The sequence below is a fragment of the Poecilia reticulata genome, chromosome 14 (assembly GCF_904066995.2).
Source record: "Poecilia reticulata chromosome 14, P_reticulata-male-v2, whole genome shotgun sequence".
Classification (NCBI taxonomy): Eukaryota; Metazoa; Chordata; class Actinopteri; order Cyprinodontiformes; family Poeciliidae; genus Poecilia; species Poecilia reticulata.
In genome coordinates, this window is record NC_088843.1 from 8628390 (window position 1) to 8645695 (window position 17306).

The following is a 17306-nucleotide window of genomic DNA, read 5'->3' on the forward strand; positions in this document are numbered from 1 at the left end:
GATTTGAGTAGTTTTTGAATTATAATAAACATGATTCATGAAAACATGCTTGGCTTATTTATAGGTACAAAATTAAAGAAGGAAGCAGCAAAGCATTGGTAAGGAATTGGGAGTTTCTAAATCCCTCTCTGCAGTGAACTGGATCCCAACTAACACAGGATGAATTTTCCTTCAGATGCAGGTCACCTTCATGGTCAGACATGGTGAGTTATTTTGAGCTTTTGGCTGTATTAGCTATGCTAAGACTGGATGTAGGTTCACAAATAGTTTAGTATTAAATCCCAGAACGTAAACAATGTATGTTTTCCAGCTCAAAACGACGGTTTTCAGTTTCTAATAATTCTGAAAATTCCAATTTCTAAAAGTCCCAAATAGGATTTGACTGGAAAATCCCCACTTTGAAATGAAACAGTTTCAGATTTACATCTGGTGCATAAACGATTACTAACATTAAGAGGACATTGTGTCTTTAGAGTAGATTAAAAGAAACACTGGGTTACAAAGTGTCAGAAACACAATGGCTGTTTTCTTTCTCATTTTATTTAATGTAACTTGTTGTATAATTTCATATGGATATCAGCTGTAGACTGAAACCTTGTAGAGCTATTGACCTTAAATTTGAGTCTCTGCTTGCCCTTGCCAGGTAACGAAAACTGATCTCTGTCCTGCATCCATTCATGAAAAACATCTCACATTACATTCTCACGGATCCACTTGACAGTCTCTCCTCCTCTTTCGCTTGTGTAAGCTTGCTTAGTCTCCTGTTAAAATCAAACACATAATTCAGAAATGGTGCGTCCGTGAAGATAAATAAGTACATTAGAGTTTATCTTTAAATGTGGGAATTTAAAGCCATGGACATTGCAGAACATTGTGAGCACACAGATTTATGATCAGATGCCTGATTTTTAAAAATCTATTCAGATCCTAATCTGGTTGAAAAAGTTTTCTGTGCCTCTTTAATCCTTCCTGACCTTAGAGATTACAATGTGAAGCCTTTTATTTTAACTTAATGGGGTTAGTCATGAAGATATCAGATTTTTGCAACTTTTATATCATTCTTTTTGGGCAGAATAGGTTAAATGACTGCAAGATATAAATGAAACAAATAGGAAAAAAAATATGAAATTTGCATTTCATATTTTTATACAATATAAGTACTCACACTCACTTTAACTTTTCATAAAATACATTTTACAGCCTTAACAGGTGCTTGCATCTTTTCACCAGCTTCATATATGTGAATACATTTTTTTTGTTTTTTTTTCTACAAATTTTACTTTACATAATGACTCAAGTTCAGTCAAACTGGACAATTTCCAAGTTTTGTTACAGATTCTCAATAGAAGTCTGAATTGATTTTGATTTAATTATTCTGACACATGACCATACTTTGATCCAATATATTTAGCTTTTTGATGTCACTGCCCTGCTGAAGGGTCAACATGCAGCACAGCACCTGACCTTTTCCAGCCTCTAAAAGGTTTTCTCTTAAGACCGCCTGTATTTAATTAATCTACCTTTCTATCAACTCTGCTCCACTTTGTTTCTGCTGAATAAACGCATCCCCAGATTATTTCTTAATTTTCTAAAAACACTCTGCATTCTGCATTTATGCTGAGGTTTTCAATCTGATCAGAACACCTTCTTCCATGATTGCAACGTCCCTGGCAGAGTTGTAAAGAAAAGTGGGCCAAAATTCTTCCACCACGGTGAGGAGGCCAAACAGGAAACAGTGAACGCCATTGGCTCCCACTTTGTTTCAGAGTGCACTTTTTGAGGTCCTGTATTGACTCTAGTAGCTCTCCATGGCCAAGCATTAGGTTACACAAGAGGACGTACTTTCCTGGCAGGTGCGCAAAGGTCCTTTAATAATCAGAGCCTGCTGATGGTGGCCTATACAAAGCTGGAAACAAAAGAGAGACAGAGCTTTTTATTCACTGTCCCCCAGACTCTGGAACTCACTTCCTTTGGAGTGGAGTCTTTCTGTTTATTGCATAAATCTCTCACTCAACTAATTTTTATTAAATCAAAACAAAACTGTATTAAAACCTTTGAAAAGTAAAAAAAATAATAAGTGTAAGATAGCATCTAACAAACCCTAACTAAGGTAACATCTATAGCTGTATAAATATTGTGCATGTGTGCTAAGTTTATTTCCACCACAGTTTTCTGTCCTCATTTTGATTCGCTGCCTGAGAGCATTAACGGCAAAATTTTAAACTTCATCCATATTGTCAACACTTTAATGAACTGGATCTAAATCTAAGAGAGAACTATTCAGTGTCAGTGGCACCATCTTTCAGACATGTAATGTTCCTGGAGTGCAGATGCAGGTGTCAGGTGCTCAAAGGCAGGGTGAAGGTAAGAAGGACTGGGCAGGAAACACTCTGATGCATGCCAGGCCAGGCTGGACACCGTTTGCTAAAATGACTGAAAACCAGGTTTGGTTTTGGGGCATTTTCCACATTAGGAACATTTAATGTGACATTTTACTTGCAAAAAAGCCTAAGGCAACTCTGGAGTAGCTGCAAAGGGCCATTGCTCAAGTGAGACAATCTTTTGACAAGGCATTAGTTTTGCACTCAACAAATCTGGCCTTTATGTAACATGAAACTGTGCAGGGTCCACAGCACATATGTGAAAGGCAGGGTTATGGACAGATGACACCAACATTTTATGTTTGAGTCTACATGCAAAACTCTGTGTAGGAAAATTGACACTTACTCCCCCCTGAACACACTATGCCTTTGATGAAGTAAGTAAGGGGCTGTGTCATGCTGTGGGGATTCAGCAAGAACAGCGTTCATTGACAGAGAAACTTCCAGTGGAAAATCTAAAAACAACATCAAATCATGCTGACTCAGCGTTTGAATGTTTTGCATCATAATCTAGAAATATAAACTGTCCAGCAGGAAGAAATGCTCATGTTAACACCGTGGATGTCAGATTTATATAACGCAGCCTTGACTTTGTCTTATTTAACATGCATGAGTGCATGCAGAAGGGTAACCCTATGAGTCGGTCCTACATAATGCCGGGGTCCAGTGACACAGTGTCATTCTAACCCCACAGAGAAGCACAGGGAACTAGAGAGAAAGGAAAAACACATCAATAATTGAATCTAAATCAGTCTCTTCCTACTCTCAGCCTAATGAAGTCAGTGCCTCCAACTGGACTCTTGAAGAAACCTGTGGATAAGAAACTGTGACTCAGACGGAGAGCCTTGGTGTTTACAAGTTCTTTTTTGGAGTTCTTGTTTTGTTTTTTCGGTTTGTGCTCTATAGTATTTCTCAGAGTAAAGAAGCAGCTGGACTCAGGATCATCATGGTACCATGGTGGCCAAACTGCTAGGGCTGGCCTTTCTTTATCTCACGACCGGTCCATTCACCTTCTCTGCACACGGTAAGGATTGAAGGAGTTTGAATTCAATTACAAACACCAAATTACTTTTTAAAATGACTTTTTGGCTCTTAAATATTTGATTATCCTTTTATGCGCAATGTTATTTTGATATTTAATTGCATGATTTTCCTCTAGGCAACTACAAGTAAAATGTACTTTTCTTATCACCTGTCAGCATATAGAATAATTCTAAAAAATAGTTAAATACAAATAAAAACAAGAAATATATCAGTCACAGACGACTGCATTCTTTCCATTCCACTTCCACTGTATTTTGGCCATAAAAGCCACAAATAAAAATCTTCTCATTCCAGATTCAAATCCAAATGATCAATTTCTTCCAACATAACTTATACAATTACATCATTACTTTTTCTCAGTTTTTGTGCTGTTGTTTCCTCTATATTTGCTTTATAACAATTAAACATGACTATACTTTCAGAGAAATAGTAAATTTGAAAAGGTTACACATTTTTCCAAGTTGCATTTGAAAATAAAGTGAGATTGTGTTGGAATCCTGTGAACCTCTCCTGAAACTCGCAGTGTAATCAAACCTGCAGCAGGACACCAGCAGGGCACCTGACACCACCATCTTTCTCCATGACCCTTTTGCAGGCACGTTAGTGTACCCTGTCCCAACTTCATCTATAAACATCAATCCAAACTGGGAGGTGGTCTACCAGGACACTGTCATTTATGGGGTGGTGGATAAAGCCGTGATCCTGGAGTGTGGCACCAGCATGCCTGACATCTACATATGGAGCTTCACCAAGCCCGGCACTGACGGCATCAGAGCAGTGGTGTATAATCTGGGGAAGGGGCCGAGGATCCAGCAGCTTGCAGAGACACTTGGACAGTTGACCATCATCTCAAACAGTGCAGCAGTGAGCATTGAGAAGCTGCCCCTGGCTGCTCATGGCCTGTTCACCTGCCAGGCCTTCTACAATGTCGACAAGGAGCCCGTAGTCTACTATTACTACGTTCACCTCAATGTCAGAGGTAAGACTCTCAACTCAAATTACGTTTCTTCGTCAAGCAGGGTGTACGTAACAGGCTCAGCTTTTCTTGTATACTTTGACACTTCTTCTGGTAAGTGTAACATTTTTGATCACCAAATCAGTGACCAACGAGTCAACAGTTGTCTTTTGTTAAAATAAATAAATAAAATCAAGAAGCAATATAGTTTTTAAAAATTAGTCTTCCATACTGCCTTGCTTTGGATGCCAAGTCATAGTTTTTATCTGCTTGTTTATTTGTTTGCTTCCTTACAGTAATGTGAAGCAAACTGGACTGAAACAAAAAACATTTTTCTTTTACAGGTTTTTCGTTTTTGTCCAATGTTGTAGATCAAGCATTTCGGACCGTTTTGGTTCCCAGTCCTCTTTTCTCATTAAGCCTGATCTCCTCCATTAGAATTATTTGAAACATCTACTTTAAGTGCTCAGTTTAGCCCCTGACTGAGGATGCACAATTACAAAGCACATGTTCTGAAAACATTTAAAGTTTCAAAAACTTTAAATTTTAATCTAATTTTTACTGTAGATGAAATTGGTCAATTCTTTCAGTTCAACATCGTTAGGGGGGTTTTGAGCATAAACTGTCTTTTGAAGATCAGTCTACAACTGTTTAATTGGATGCATGTCCAGACTTTGACTAGATCATTCCAAAACCTTATTTTGTGTCTTAGCCACTTGCAGGTGAACTCGCTGGTGTGCTTTGAAATATTGACTAAGTTTAAAACTTATATGTTACGACTGGCTCAAGGTCATAACAAAACGGGAGACCATGCAGGTGTTAAAGTGTAGAAAAATGAATATTTATTAACAAAAACAACAATGGATTGTGGATATTAATATCAGTGGTGTAATGCAAATGCTTGGATGTGTTGTATGAGTGCATATGGAAGTGTTGAAGTGCAAAGACAAACTCAAAAGTGCAAAAAGGAAGGGAGCTGAGGCCTGGCAACAAAACACTACAAGCGTCAAGGCAGAGTGGATGCTGAAGGCGACCAGAAGATGGAGACAGCCAGGTTTAAGTACTCTGCGCACCCAATCAACCTGATCAGCAGCACCTGTAAAGGGGAGGAGCACAAGGACAGACAAAGGCAAAACCTGCCGCCCAGCCCTTAAAGGCCCAGGGCCGTAACATTATATTATTATTATTTCTATTTTGGGGATATGTTTGTGTCTGGCACCAAGCTCATTAAATCAGTTTGTGTGACCTTAAAAAGAAACACACAAATCATAGATCAGGTGTAATGGTTTTACACAAAAACAAGTCTGTCCATTTTTTTTTTTGATAATCAACAGAATCAACAGTCATTCAGTCTACAAGTAGCCTTAAAGCTGGTATAGTATCAAGCAAAACAAAAGAGTCAGAGATCATGGACTGGTTCAGTCATGCACTGTGAAAACACAACATAATGACAATGATTATTCGCATACAAAAAAACTCTCATTTCTTTCTGTCTTTTTCTTGAACGCAGTCCCCGTCAGTAAGCCGTATCTATCGCTAAGCGAAGTGTCTCCGGTGGAAGGCTCCACCATGTCAATGCAATGCAACCTGGAAAACGGAACCGGGCCAATCCAGTACGTATGGCAGCACGAAACCCACAGTGGCAACATCACGGTGGTGGCCCAGGGAAGCAGCAACCGCATCAACATGACGAACGTCAACAGAAACCACACTGGCTGGTACCGCTGCATCGCCACCAATCCCGTCAACAGTGAGAGCTCTAACCGTTTATGGCTGGACACCATCTGTGAGTGTTAAGAAGTTTATTTAATCATCTTTTATAATCTTTTGAAAGAGTGTTAGTATATTTGCAAATTCCCATTTATTTTCTGTTTTCAGAAATGAACATTAATAAAAAAGTTTTTTTTTATTAATCTTCCTTTGCTCTGACAAATAATCAATAAGCAGAGTCCACAAGTGTATAATTTAATATCAGTATAAGTCCAGTTCTTCTCTGAAGGTGTTTGTTCAAGAACAAAAACAAAAGACGACACTAGACACAACAAAACAATATGAAGTTCAATAATATCTCATAAAAAATATCCCAAGCTTTAAACACGACACGGATCACAGTTCACCTTCTAAATTCATGTGTTTATCTTATTACTTTGTCTTATGTTTGTTATAAAACCTCAAATTTTGTTTAGTAAATCTGACCCCATTTTCTTACTGAAGTGTTTTTATTTGGTGATGCTGATTGGCTGCTTTTCATCCAATTGAATGTAGCACAGAGTAGTAAAAACTTTACTCCTTATAACACTAAGACATGTCTTCCCACCCCAAACTGACACGTGGTCTCAGTGCTTGGACCATCTGGGCCTTTCATCTCATTGATGCTTCCATGTTCTTTCTCTGCAGACGGTCCAGACATCCCCCGGATAGACGTGACTCCCTACAGTATAACGGAGCGGGGTTACTCTGCATTGGAGAGAGAGACTGTTTCACTGATGTGTCAAGCCCCGTCCAATCCAGTCAGTCAGTACGTCTGGTTCTACAACAACTCCCAGGTCTACAGCGGGCCGCAGTACACCATCACCAAGATCCTTCGCATGCACACAGGAGACTACGCCTGCTTGGCCCAGAACACATACCTGAACACCCGCTCCAAAAAAACCATCAGCCTGACTGTCTACTGTGAGTGTGACCTCTGACCTCAGGTCTTGTTGTTACCTCTATTGCTCTTTTGTTCACCCTCTGTCTTGGTACAATAAGAAGCAGAACTGTAGATGGGGTCTTTCCTCTTTCGCCACATTAAACTTTCTTTCTTTATTCTTACACCATTCAGTATTTCATTTTCACTCATTCAGACGTCAGATCAAACTCACACAACAACATAAATAAACAAACAAGAGAAAGGAAGTATTGCAGATCTGTTCAGGAGTTGGACCTTCGGAGAGTTTGAAGGTACTTTTTCAGGTACCCTTTGTTGCAGCCATGTCATTCAAGTACAGGTTGATCATAGAGGTGGTTACTTTTGATTCACTCTACTCTTTAACCACATGAAAAGATTCAAACCCAGCATTTTGAAGAATGTGTCCTGATGAATTTACCTCCACTTCGAACATCACTGCGTGGCCACTCTATGATGTATCCTTGCAGACCCTCCTGACGGTTCCCCCTCCTGCTCTGTGGAGGCCGCTCTGAATCACACCGCTCTGAAGCTGCTCTGCGTCTGGGCCGGGGGATTTCCCTCCCCGTCCTTGGACTGGACCGGAGATCTGGTGCAGGCAGGAAAAACCCAGGTGGACGCAGAACAACAAACGAATATACAAAGTGGCGCTGCCATCATTCTGCCCACTCAGAGCGTGACCTCTAACAGCTTGTTCAGATGTGTGGGCGCCCATCCTGCTCTGAAGCAAACGACAGAGTGCAGCACACGGACATGTGAGTACACAAATGATGACAAAAGGGTTTTTGTGTTGTCATATAATGTTTTATTTCCATACATCTCCTCCTTACAGACATTCCCCCTGCAGAACCGGTGTGTTTTGCCTACGTCACAAACACTCAGCAATACCTGATGCTGTCCTGCTCCTGGGACGGAGGGGCCCCAAAGGCCCTAGTGTGGTGGGAGGGACCAGGGGGCCAAAGCAAAGGAGGACAAGAAAACTCCAACATCCTGGTCCTCCGTTATGGGACGGCCCGAAGTGGGACACCATACACCTGCTATGCTAAACACCCACTTCTGGTGGAAACAAAGAGTTGCAGGCTCACACTGGGTCAGTCCTTACAATCACTGTACCAAACGGTAAACAGCAGAAGGGATTTTTGTTTTTTAAAAAATACTTAATATCTTTAATTTTCAGAGGCCCCTGTGTTGTTGACGCAGCGCAGAGTCATCTCTGTGTTCGAGGGGAGTGACGTTCAGCTCACCTGCAATCTGAGAGCCAATAACCTTCCAGCCAATGAAATCACCTGGTTCAACAATCAGGGCGTAGATGTCCAAGACACTTCAAAGTACTTGCTGCTGCGAACGCCTGCCTGGGCCAACCTGACTGTGAGAGAAACCGACGAGATGCAGGACAGCGGAGAGTACAGATGCTCCACTTCAAACGCAGTGGGAGGCGCTGAGATCAACATCACTCTGGTGGTCCAGAGTAAGAATCAGATTTCATTTTTCTTTCCAAGTCCTTAGAAGAAGTTAGGAGAAGTAACATTCATATTTGGTTCAATAAAGTTAAATTCTTAGTGACGATTTTTACCTGCTAAATGTCAGAAAGTAAAATATTATACAAGTGTTTATATCTTTTTGTATCAGAGCACCCCATGCCGCCCAATGCCACCCTGATCAGAGCGACGTACAACAGCCGACAGCGTACCGAGGTGGAGCTGGAGTGGCAGGTCGACGGTACGGAGGAGACTGGAGGATGGACTGGTTTCCACCTGGAGCACCAGTGGGTGTCTGAGCGACCAAACAAGAGAGGGAGCAGCAATATTTCACAGCTGCAGATGGAGGAGAGGATTGGTTCCCAAGTCTGGTACCGTACCATCATCCAGGATCCAAGCAGCAGGAGTAACACAGTTCGAGGACTGACTCCGACCGTTACCTACCAGTTCCGCATAACACCCATCAACCACCGCACCATCGGACACCCGTCTCCAACAAAAACTCCAGGTACAGCAAGTGAACTCTTACAAAGCAATAATACAAGCAAGATTTAGAAACAGTAGGAAAAGGCAGATCACGTAGGCCAATAACTGGACCAGATATTTTAAATCTCTTCAGCCATCAGTTTTTTGTGATTGCTGCTGCCCTGATTACTGTGTTTAAAATCTAATTTTGTTTTTCTTTTTATTCTCTTAGGTGAAAGACACACACACAACAAAAAAGCACACATTGACACACACCTGACACTGGCACATTCACCCAACTTCTCTCTGTTTCCACTTCCTTCCCCTCTAAACTTTCTAGAAACTGACCCCATTTAGATTCTTCTTATAAAACACTTGATTTGTCAAAATAAGTAGATTATACATGTTGTAGAAATTTTACTGGGCTAACTAGAGGATTTAGGTTAGAGTAAGATACATTTTTCCCAGTTTTGCAATTCTATGTTTGCAGCACAAACTGGTTTCGAACCACTTCAGATTCTTACAGAACGTATTTTTCAGAATGAACTATTTCCTTGTTGTTTTTTATTTATTTCAGAGGTGTACTATTTTGCAATCTGTAACTGTGGTCTCTTGCAGCGGAACCACGCAGCAACATGTACCCTGCTGTGATCGGAGCAGCGATAGGCGGGATGCTCTTCGCAGCCATTCTCACCGTCCTGCTGCTCATGTACATAATCCGCAACCGCAACAACAACCCCAGTGAGTCCTAGACAGGAGAATCACAATTTAGCAAATGCAGCATGTAATAATAAAGCCACTTAAACATTTTTATGCGTTAATGTATTTTTGTTCCCCCAGGACTGCATGACCTGCTGTTTGGCATGTGAGTATCTTGGGTATTGATGTTTGTTTATCCGTATGAGGCTCATTTCCCAAATAAATAATCCATGTCTTTTTTCCTGTTTGTTTATTTCTAGGCAGCACAGCCAGTCAAGAGAGAACATTAATTTTCCAGAGGATGAAATGGTCAGAGGGTCAGATGGAGGGATAGAGGACATCGGGGGATTATCAACTGCAGGCAAGTCAACCTCAAAAACCGTTTCTTCTTTTCTTCTGTTGTTATCAACATAACATTTTGTTAAGAATCAACAGTTTATTTAAAAGCCCTTCCACCAAAATTGCTTCACACTATTTGGAATTGACAGCCTTTGACCTTTAAACTAAAACCATTCTGGAAAAATCTGATGCTTTATTAGTCTAATTTTATTGTTTTTAGTCATATACTGTTTTACTAATCTACAGAAACATCAACATTTTCAACCCAACGGTGGAAAAACACTAAATCTGACCAAGTGATTTTGGTCCATTTCTAGTGCAAATATCCTAATATGCTTGAAAAAAATATATCTTTACAGCAAGATATATGACCTTGTTTTATGTCTATAATTCCTTAATATTCATTTTCAGATTATGTGCCTTACAAAATGGGAAAAGTCTCATAAGTGAAATAATCTTCCAATGGAACTAGCTCAATATGAAGGAACTATTTACTTAAAACAAGCTCATATATATTACTGAGAAGTTTTGTGTATATGTATAATATATATATATATACAGACTCCACAAAAATTAGTTTGTTCAGATTAAATTATTTACACTTTGACAATACTAAAAACCAAAGACTGACAATATATATTTTTTATTTTCTTTACATCATAACTTTTATAATGTAAAGCACTTTGAACTGTCTTTGTGCTGAAATGTGCTACACAAATAAAGATGGTTGTTTGAACTTCGAGACATATTTCCTTCTCATTTACTGGATGTTGAACCTTGATGTTGATCTTTTTCAGGCCCGGCCGTTTCTATACCCAGGGCATCCTCGCCCCTCACCGCCTCACCCAGGAGTGCCACTCCCACCCCCACCAGTCAAGCTCCTCCCTCTGGAGACGATAACGAGCCAGTGAGCGTCACAATCACAGTCAAGGCTGCAGAATCCTAGAATAAATAAACCAGCTGTAGTTTACACTGGAGCCCTTGTAGATAGGGTCATGCACGTCGATTTGTCTTATTTATCTTACAAAACATTTTGATGTTGGTTTAAAAACGTCAGGCACTGCAAAAATGAGCTAGACGGTCAATTTACATGAATTGTAAATTCATGTACATGCTAAGTGTTTTTTTTAGCTTTTCACCTTAGCAGGCGTTCGTCTTCATTACACATTAACTTCAAATTCTTTCAGATTTGCAGAGGATAGTAATACGCGTTTGTGTATCAATTGAAATGTACGATTTTTTCATTATCACATATCTTTATTAATTTATTCAGCTTTGAACATTAACATATCAAAAACAACCAGAACACTTCAGTCTTTATGAATGGCAGATTATAGAAAACCATGTGATCTATAAAGTCTTGATCTTTCAAGTGTATAAAAGCAAACAAATGTCAACAACATGAACATGCAAATATATACAGTTTGTCTCTAAAGTCCATGACAGCGTGTGTTTTTCTGCTTATTATGTGATGGTAAGTAAAATCTTCTGAGTGCAGACCACATCTCCGAGCTTCTGCTTTATCTTCACAAAGAGTCGTTTGAACTCCAATCCGTCACCCTGAAAAGGCAAAAGTCATTTCAGCGTTTCAGAGCAACGCAAACAAGAACTCCCAAAATGCATCTGATGTATTCTCTTAAGCGATTAAGCAATATTTGTACAAAAAGGCAATGACTGGTTGCAAAATCTGTCTGTTCGCTCTGGTGCATCTCAATAACAGTTCAAAGTCTTCCTTCCATAAGATAAATGCAATTTTAAGATAAAGAAAGTTTTCATTTCCTTACATATTTATGTGTTTTTGGGGGTTTTATATGTGATTTTTTTTGACAGAATTCAGCACATAGTTGTGAAATGGAAGGACATTTATACATGGCTATCAATCTCAATCCAAATCAAAACACTGAAAAATTGATAGAAATAAAAAGAAAAGTTTTCTTCAACACACATAAAATTATGTGTGTTGGTGTATCACATAAAATCCCAATAAAACAGACTTAAGTTGTGGCTTTAATGTGATCAAGTGAGGAAATGCTTAAATAATCTAACTACTTTTACAAGCTACTTTAGTGCTTGCAAAGCAAGAAAAGGACGATCATTTTCTAAATTTCTGTTGCTGCTTCTGCACTTTCCCTGTATTTTCTCTGGTTTCCAAGCCCGTTTCACTTTGCACGTTCAAGGTTTTAGAAGAATTCAACCTGAATGCTCTTTCACATAGAAAACCACATTCAGGCATCGATCTGAAATGCAGCCGCTTACCTTAGAAAGTCTGAAATCCAGCAACACCCGCTGATTCATCTCCAGCAAAAAGACCTTGAAGATTAGCTTGTTGTTACGTTTGTCCAGAGTGCTTACAGTAACCTGAAGAGGAGGGAGAACTTTATGAAGATAAAAACGCACCAGCTCCAGTTAGAGGACGCCAGTGTGAAGGCAGTCCTTAATTACCATCCACTAAAAAAAATAAAAAATAAAAGAAAGTGTTTACCTGTTGGGTGCAGGTGAGTTTGAAGACAAGTGCCATGCCGTCACAGACGTCTTTCAGGGCAGATAAGGACGCGTCGGCGTTCACATTGGTAAAGAAGCGAGTCATTCTTCTGACTAATCTTTGCCACAGCGACTATTTAGAGAGAGAAACACGTCAACAAAGTATTAAACAAATGTGAGTTTTTGTTCATTTTTAATACATTTAATACATATTTTCTGAATGCGCCGTACCTGACTGGCTCCCGGCGTGCCCAGCAGCTGACTGCCCAGCAACATGTGCTCAGGTTTAGTTGGCTGGGAGAAGCTGACCTGCCCTTCAGTCGGGCCGATCAACAACATGGATTCCCATCCACCTGGAGCAAAGTCAGGCTGAGAGCTGGAAAACTGCATCCTTTCATCACTACACACACAGACAGATCATAAATGAATAATATTTTGGTTAAATCTGTATGAAAACATCACTTTGTTCCAAGGCTTGGACCTGTTTGTCCGGGATTTAAGCTCCAACTCCGTTCGAAGAACTTTGTTGGATCCTGATCTCTGACAACCTGGAGAACAAGACAGAAATCAGCCCCGTGAATATTAACCCATTAAGACACATGATTAAAATAACATCTGAAAATAACTAAAATCCTGTATCAGGCTTGCCTTGAGTAAACCAGCGATCCTTCTGTATGTCTGCGATAACGATTCTTGCATCAGGACGGGGCAGCAGCAATTTGGACAGCAAACCTAAGGAAATTTATGAAAAAAAAACAAGAATTTAACCTACAGATTTTAAAACAATTTTGAATACAAAACAATTGATGAGTAAAATCTTTAATTTTTAGACTGACTTATACAAGCTTTACTCCAAAAACCATAAAATGCAGACTCAACTAAACCTGGAATCGATTATTGTTTTCTAAATCAATATTCTGTGAGGCAGTTTATGCTCTGGTATGGCTTTATTTTGTTTTTAAAAATTGTGTTTGTGCCTATTCACATCTGAACCAAAACCCAAGACTGCATTTATCTACAGGTCTGAAACCAAACTGATCAATGAGTTGAGCAAGAAGTCAACTTGTGATATAATTAAACATAGAAAACATAATTTAAAAATTTTTTTAAACATACTTTATATTCCAGAGATTTGAAAATTAACATTTTAATGTATGGAATGGGGGGAAAAAAAGTCAACAAATTCTAATTATTTGACAGTTTTTCAGATTTAAAATTGATTATCAAGCTTTTCAAAATTAAGTGAGAAAACTGCATAATTTAGAAATACAATACATTCTGCCAGTACTATTAAATCCGGTTCATTTTTTCAAAACAATATATAATATTTTTATTTCATTAGTGAAGGAATGATGACTTTATAAATGATTCCCACCTGTATCTTTACATAATACGGATTAATAAAACTAAATACATTTTAGTAGGAAAAATATTGCAATCCATGTCAGACGCAGTGTTTTTTTTTTCCAGAATTCAGTACGACACGTAGTTGTTGGTGTAGTCTGAGTCTTACTAAGAGGCATGGGCTGGATTTTCTTCCAGGGAGGTAGGTAAGTCTTCTTCTGGAGCCAGTCTGAGTATTCCTGGCAGCTCTTGGTGGGCTGGTCCCAGGGCAGTTCTGATAAAGAAAAACAAACATGCTAACCAAAGGCTTCTGCACCTCAACAGCAAGTCACAGGAAATCCTCCAGATCATTTGTGACACAGATTCTCAACAGAAAAAGAAAAAATTCCAGACAATTTCAATTTCCATCTCAACACTTTTGTTTCACAGTAATATAGTGACAAACCCTTATTAATAAAGTTGACAATGTTATTTGTATTTGTTTATTTATTTCAAACATATTTTAAAAAACAAGAGAACAAGCAATCAAAACGTGTGAATACATAACCAAGAACAAAATAATTTGTTTGCTTCCTTTTTTCTGTTTGAAAAGAAGTAGGAAGAAGTGAAGAAGTGAACACTTATTTAATCCTACCCCTTATTTCAATTTAATGGAATATATTACTGACTGACTCAATAATTATCAAAAATGTGTAATTGAAACCATGCTATATCATTAATGTGGATTTTTAATATACTGTGCCAACAATACATTATATTACATAGACAGGATAGCTACAAACTAATTCTCATGAGACAAGAAAATCTATGGATAATCCTAACAGTAGTAATGACAATTGTAAATAACAACCTCACATAGAGCAAAGGCTCCCTGTACAATGTGAGTAGCATAGCTTAGTTTTTTTTTTTTTTATCAATCAATTGATCTGATTCTGATGACTGAAGTTTGTGGGCAAAATGCATAAATTTGAGGAATCAATAATTTCCCAAAAACTGAAAGTTCCTACAGTCCAAATGCACCATTTGCATCTCACCTCCTGCCAGCATCGCGGTTAGAACGATCCCACAGGCCCAGACATCTGCAGGCTGAGCTTGGTACTCCTGCTGGCTGAGAAGCTCTGGAGCAACGTAGGGCAGCGTTCCACAGAGTCGATTCAGAAGGCGCTCCCGCCCTTTGAAACGAAACATGGTGGCCAGACCGAAATCCGTCAGCTTCAAGTTGTCTAAGAGGAAAGAAAACACCTCTTGAAGTATAAATATGTTAAGCATGAACTCCAATTAGTACACATATTATTTCCTCACCTTTGTCATCCAGCAAAATGTTTTCTGGCTTTATATCTCTGTGGGTGATGCCAAGGTTGTGAAGGTACTCCTGTGAAAACAGAGCAAGAAGAAAACCTTTAAAACAAGTGTAGATTTTTCAAACTTTTACTGTCTGAATTTACTCACCACAGCGGCGATTAGCTGCTTGAAAAACTTATGAGCATCTTTCTCTGGCATCCCCACATCAGGCTCTATAACAACAGAAGAAGCCCCCCAAAAAACTTAGCATATAAAAATTATATGCAAGATTAACTTGCATCTAATACATTTTATTGGGATTTCATGCGATAAAACACAACAAAGTTTATAAATATAAAGTAAAAGGTAAAGTTTGACGATATGTTGTTGCAGCACACATTTGTCCATAGAATCCATATAAAATACATTCAAGTCTATGGATGAAATGTGAAAGAATGAGAAAATTTTCAAGAGATCTTGGCACTTTCACAAAGGGTTGTAGATGCAAATTTACACTGCGAATAAATGCCACAAATCATTCTGCAACAACTTGTCCATTACCGATACGGTCGAACAGCTCTCCTCCGGTGCAATACTCCAGAAAAAGATAAACAGTCGGTCCTTCCTTTCGATGACCAAAGAACCTCACAATGCTGGGGTGGGTGAGTATCTAATAGAGAATAAGTGTTAAAATGTGTATATTGTGAGGCTTAAAGTGCAAAACAAGCAGCCTACCTTGTGGATGCAGACCTCCTTTTTGACATTGTCTGCACACTCTTTAGCCTGAGAAGTGTCAATCACCTTCACTGCCACTGCCTCTTCAGTCTGTCTGTTCACCAGTAACCTCACTCTGACACAATCAGAAAAAAAAAGGTTAAATTATGAGGCACATGACAATGTTTTAAATAAATGAAAATAAATTGTGTGGAAAAACTAAATTGTGGATCATGCAGTTTTTACTGCTAAGCATAAAAAAATTATTCAGACAATGCAAACATCTATATTTCAAAGGGTACAGATTTGCATTTTCAAGTGGTCAAATATGCACAATCTGTTTGACGGCTATGTAAAAAGTACAAATATATATAACAACTCATTCTATTCTTACTCTCCATAAGCGCCTTCTCCCAGAGTCTGAACGACGTCCCAGTCCTGCACAAAAGGGATCGCCATGCTGCGATGCAGACAGACACATGTTTTTATAACACATATCAAACAAGATATGTGTAACACGTACCTCATTAACAACTGTGCATTTGAAACCTGACATTCCTAAAGTCTAGACATGCTAGGAAGGACGCGAGATGTTAAATGTCACTATTCATTTGAAGGGAAAAGTAGTTTAAATATCTCTATATTTCATCGTACCTGAACAGCCTTCAGCTGGAGTTTTCGCACAAGGTGGTTCACGAAAGACTAAAATAACTTTGTCATGTGTCAGCGGTAGAAGCTTTATAAAATCCTGGCGTAAATTTGGCGCCTTGTTGTTTTACTGGACGCAACTTCCGCTAAGCTTCGTCATTTCCGCTAGACCAACGTAGGGTCTGCGCGCTGTCGCCCTCTGTCGCAATAAAATAAAATAAAATAAAATAAAATAAAATAAAATAAAATAAAATAAAATAAAATAAAATAAAATAAAATAAAATAAAATTTGAGAATTGATAATTGTATCATTTTGGAGGGATGATTAACTAAATTGCACTAATTAAGCATCCTTCTCATTAACATTTGTTTAGAATGAAAAACAAACACCAACATCAGTAATGGTAATAGTTTTTTAAAAGCCGACTTAAACCATCACATAAATCGGGTTACATATGGGGGTCTACAGATTTCTCCACAAGATGGCGCTGGAGAAAATCATACAAGTCAAAAAGAAAAGACTGAGAAAAATCTATGCATAAAAATTAAGCCTGTAACTGACAAATCTTTTTCATAAAATTCAAATATATATATAATTTTTCATGTAATTCCAGCATTAGGCTTTAGACAGTTATTGACAATGAAAATATCAACATGAAAAGATGAGGCTCCTTCTGAAAAGATATATCATAAGGGTACACTTCTGTTCATATCTGTGTTGGCCTAAAACAGCAAGTTAATCAACAAACACCACTCAAATGTGCCTTCGTTTTTGGGAAATGATGAGGCAAATGTTTGTACTTTATCTC

General features: G+C 38.6%; 2 protein-coding genes across 2 annotated transcripts; one reads left to right on the forward strand and one right to left on the reverse strand.

Moving 5' to 3' along the window:
* Nucleotides 1-3079: 3079 nt before the first annotated feature.
* Nucleotides 3080-11469, forward strand: vsig10l2 (V-set and immunoglobulin domain containing 10 like 2). The gene is made up of 12 exons (XM_008427111.3): nucleotides 3080-3405; nucleotides 4021-4404; nucleotides 5891-6166; nucleotides 6778-7053; nucleotides 7519-7803; nucleotides 7881-8138; nucleotides 8226-8516; nucleotides 8678-9034; nucleotides 9610-9732; nucleotides 9832-9856; nucleotides 9951-10051; nucleotides 10827-11469. The coding sequence occupies exons 1-12, from the start codon at nucleotides 3336-3338 to the stop codon at nucleotides 10973-10975; spliced, it is 2595 nt and encodes an 864-aa protein (XP_008425333.2). The 5' UTR covers nucleotides 3080-3335; the 3' UTR covers nucleotides 10976-11469.
* chek1 (checkpoint kinase 1) lies at nucleotides 11308-16668 on the reverse strand. Its single transcript, XM_008427114.3, has 14 exons — nucleotides 16504-16668; nucleotides 16244-16309; nucleotides 15871-15985; nucleotides 15697-15805; nucleotides 15304-15368; nucleotides 15157-15226; nucleotides 14889-15077; nucleotides 14024-14128; nucleotides 13159-13242; nucleotides 12992-13058; nucleotides 12742-12910; nucleotides 12512-12643; nucleotides 12286-12387; nucleotides 11308-11589 (listed from the first exon to the last, which is right to left on the reverse strand). Exons 2-14 carry the CDS (start codon nucleotides 16306-16308, stop codon nucleotides 11494-11496), a joined length of 1368 nt encoding a protein of 455 aa, XP_008425336.1. The 5' UTR covers nucleotide 16309; nucleotides 16504-16668; the 3' UTR covers nucleotides 11308-11493.
* Nucleotides 16669-17306: the final 638 nt, after the last annotated feature.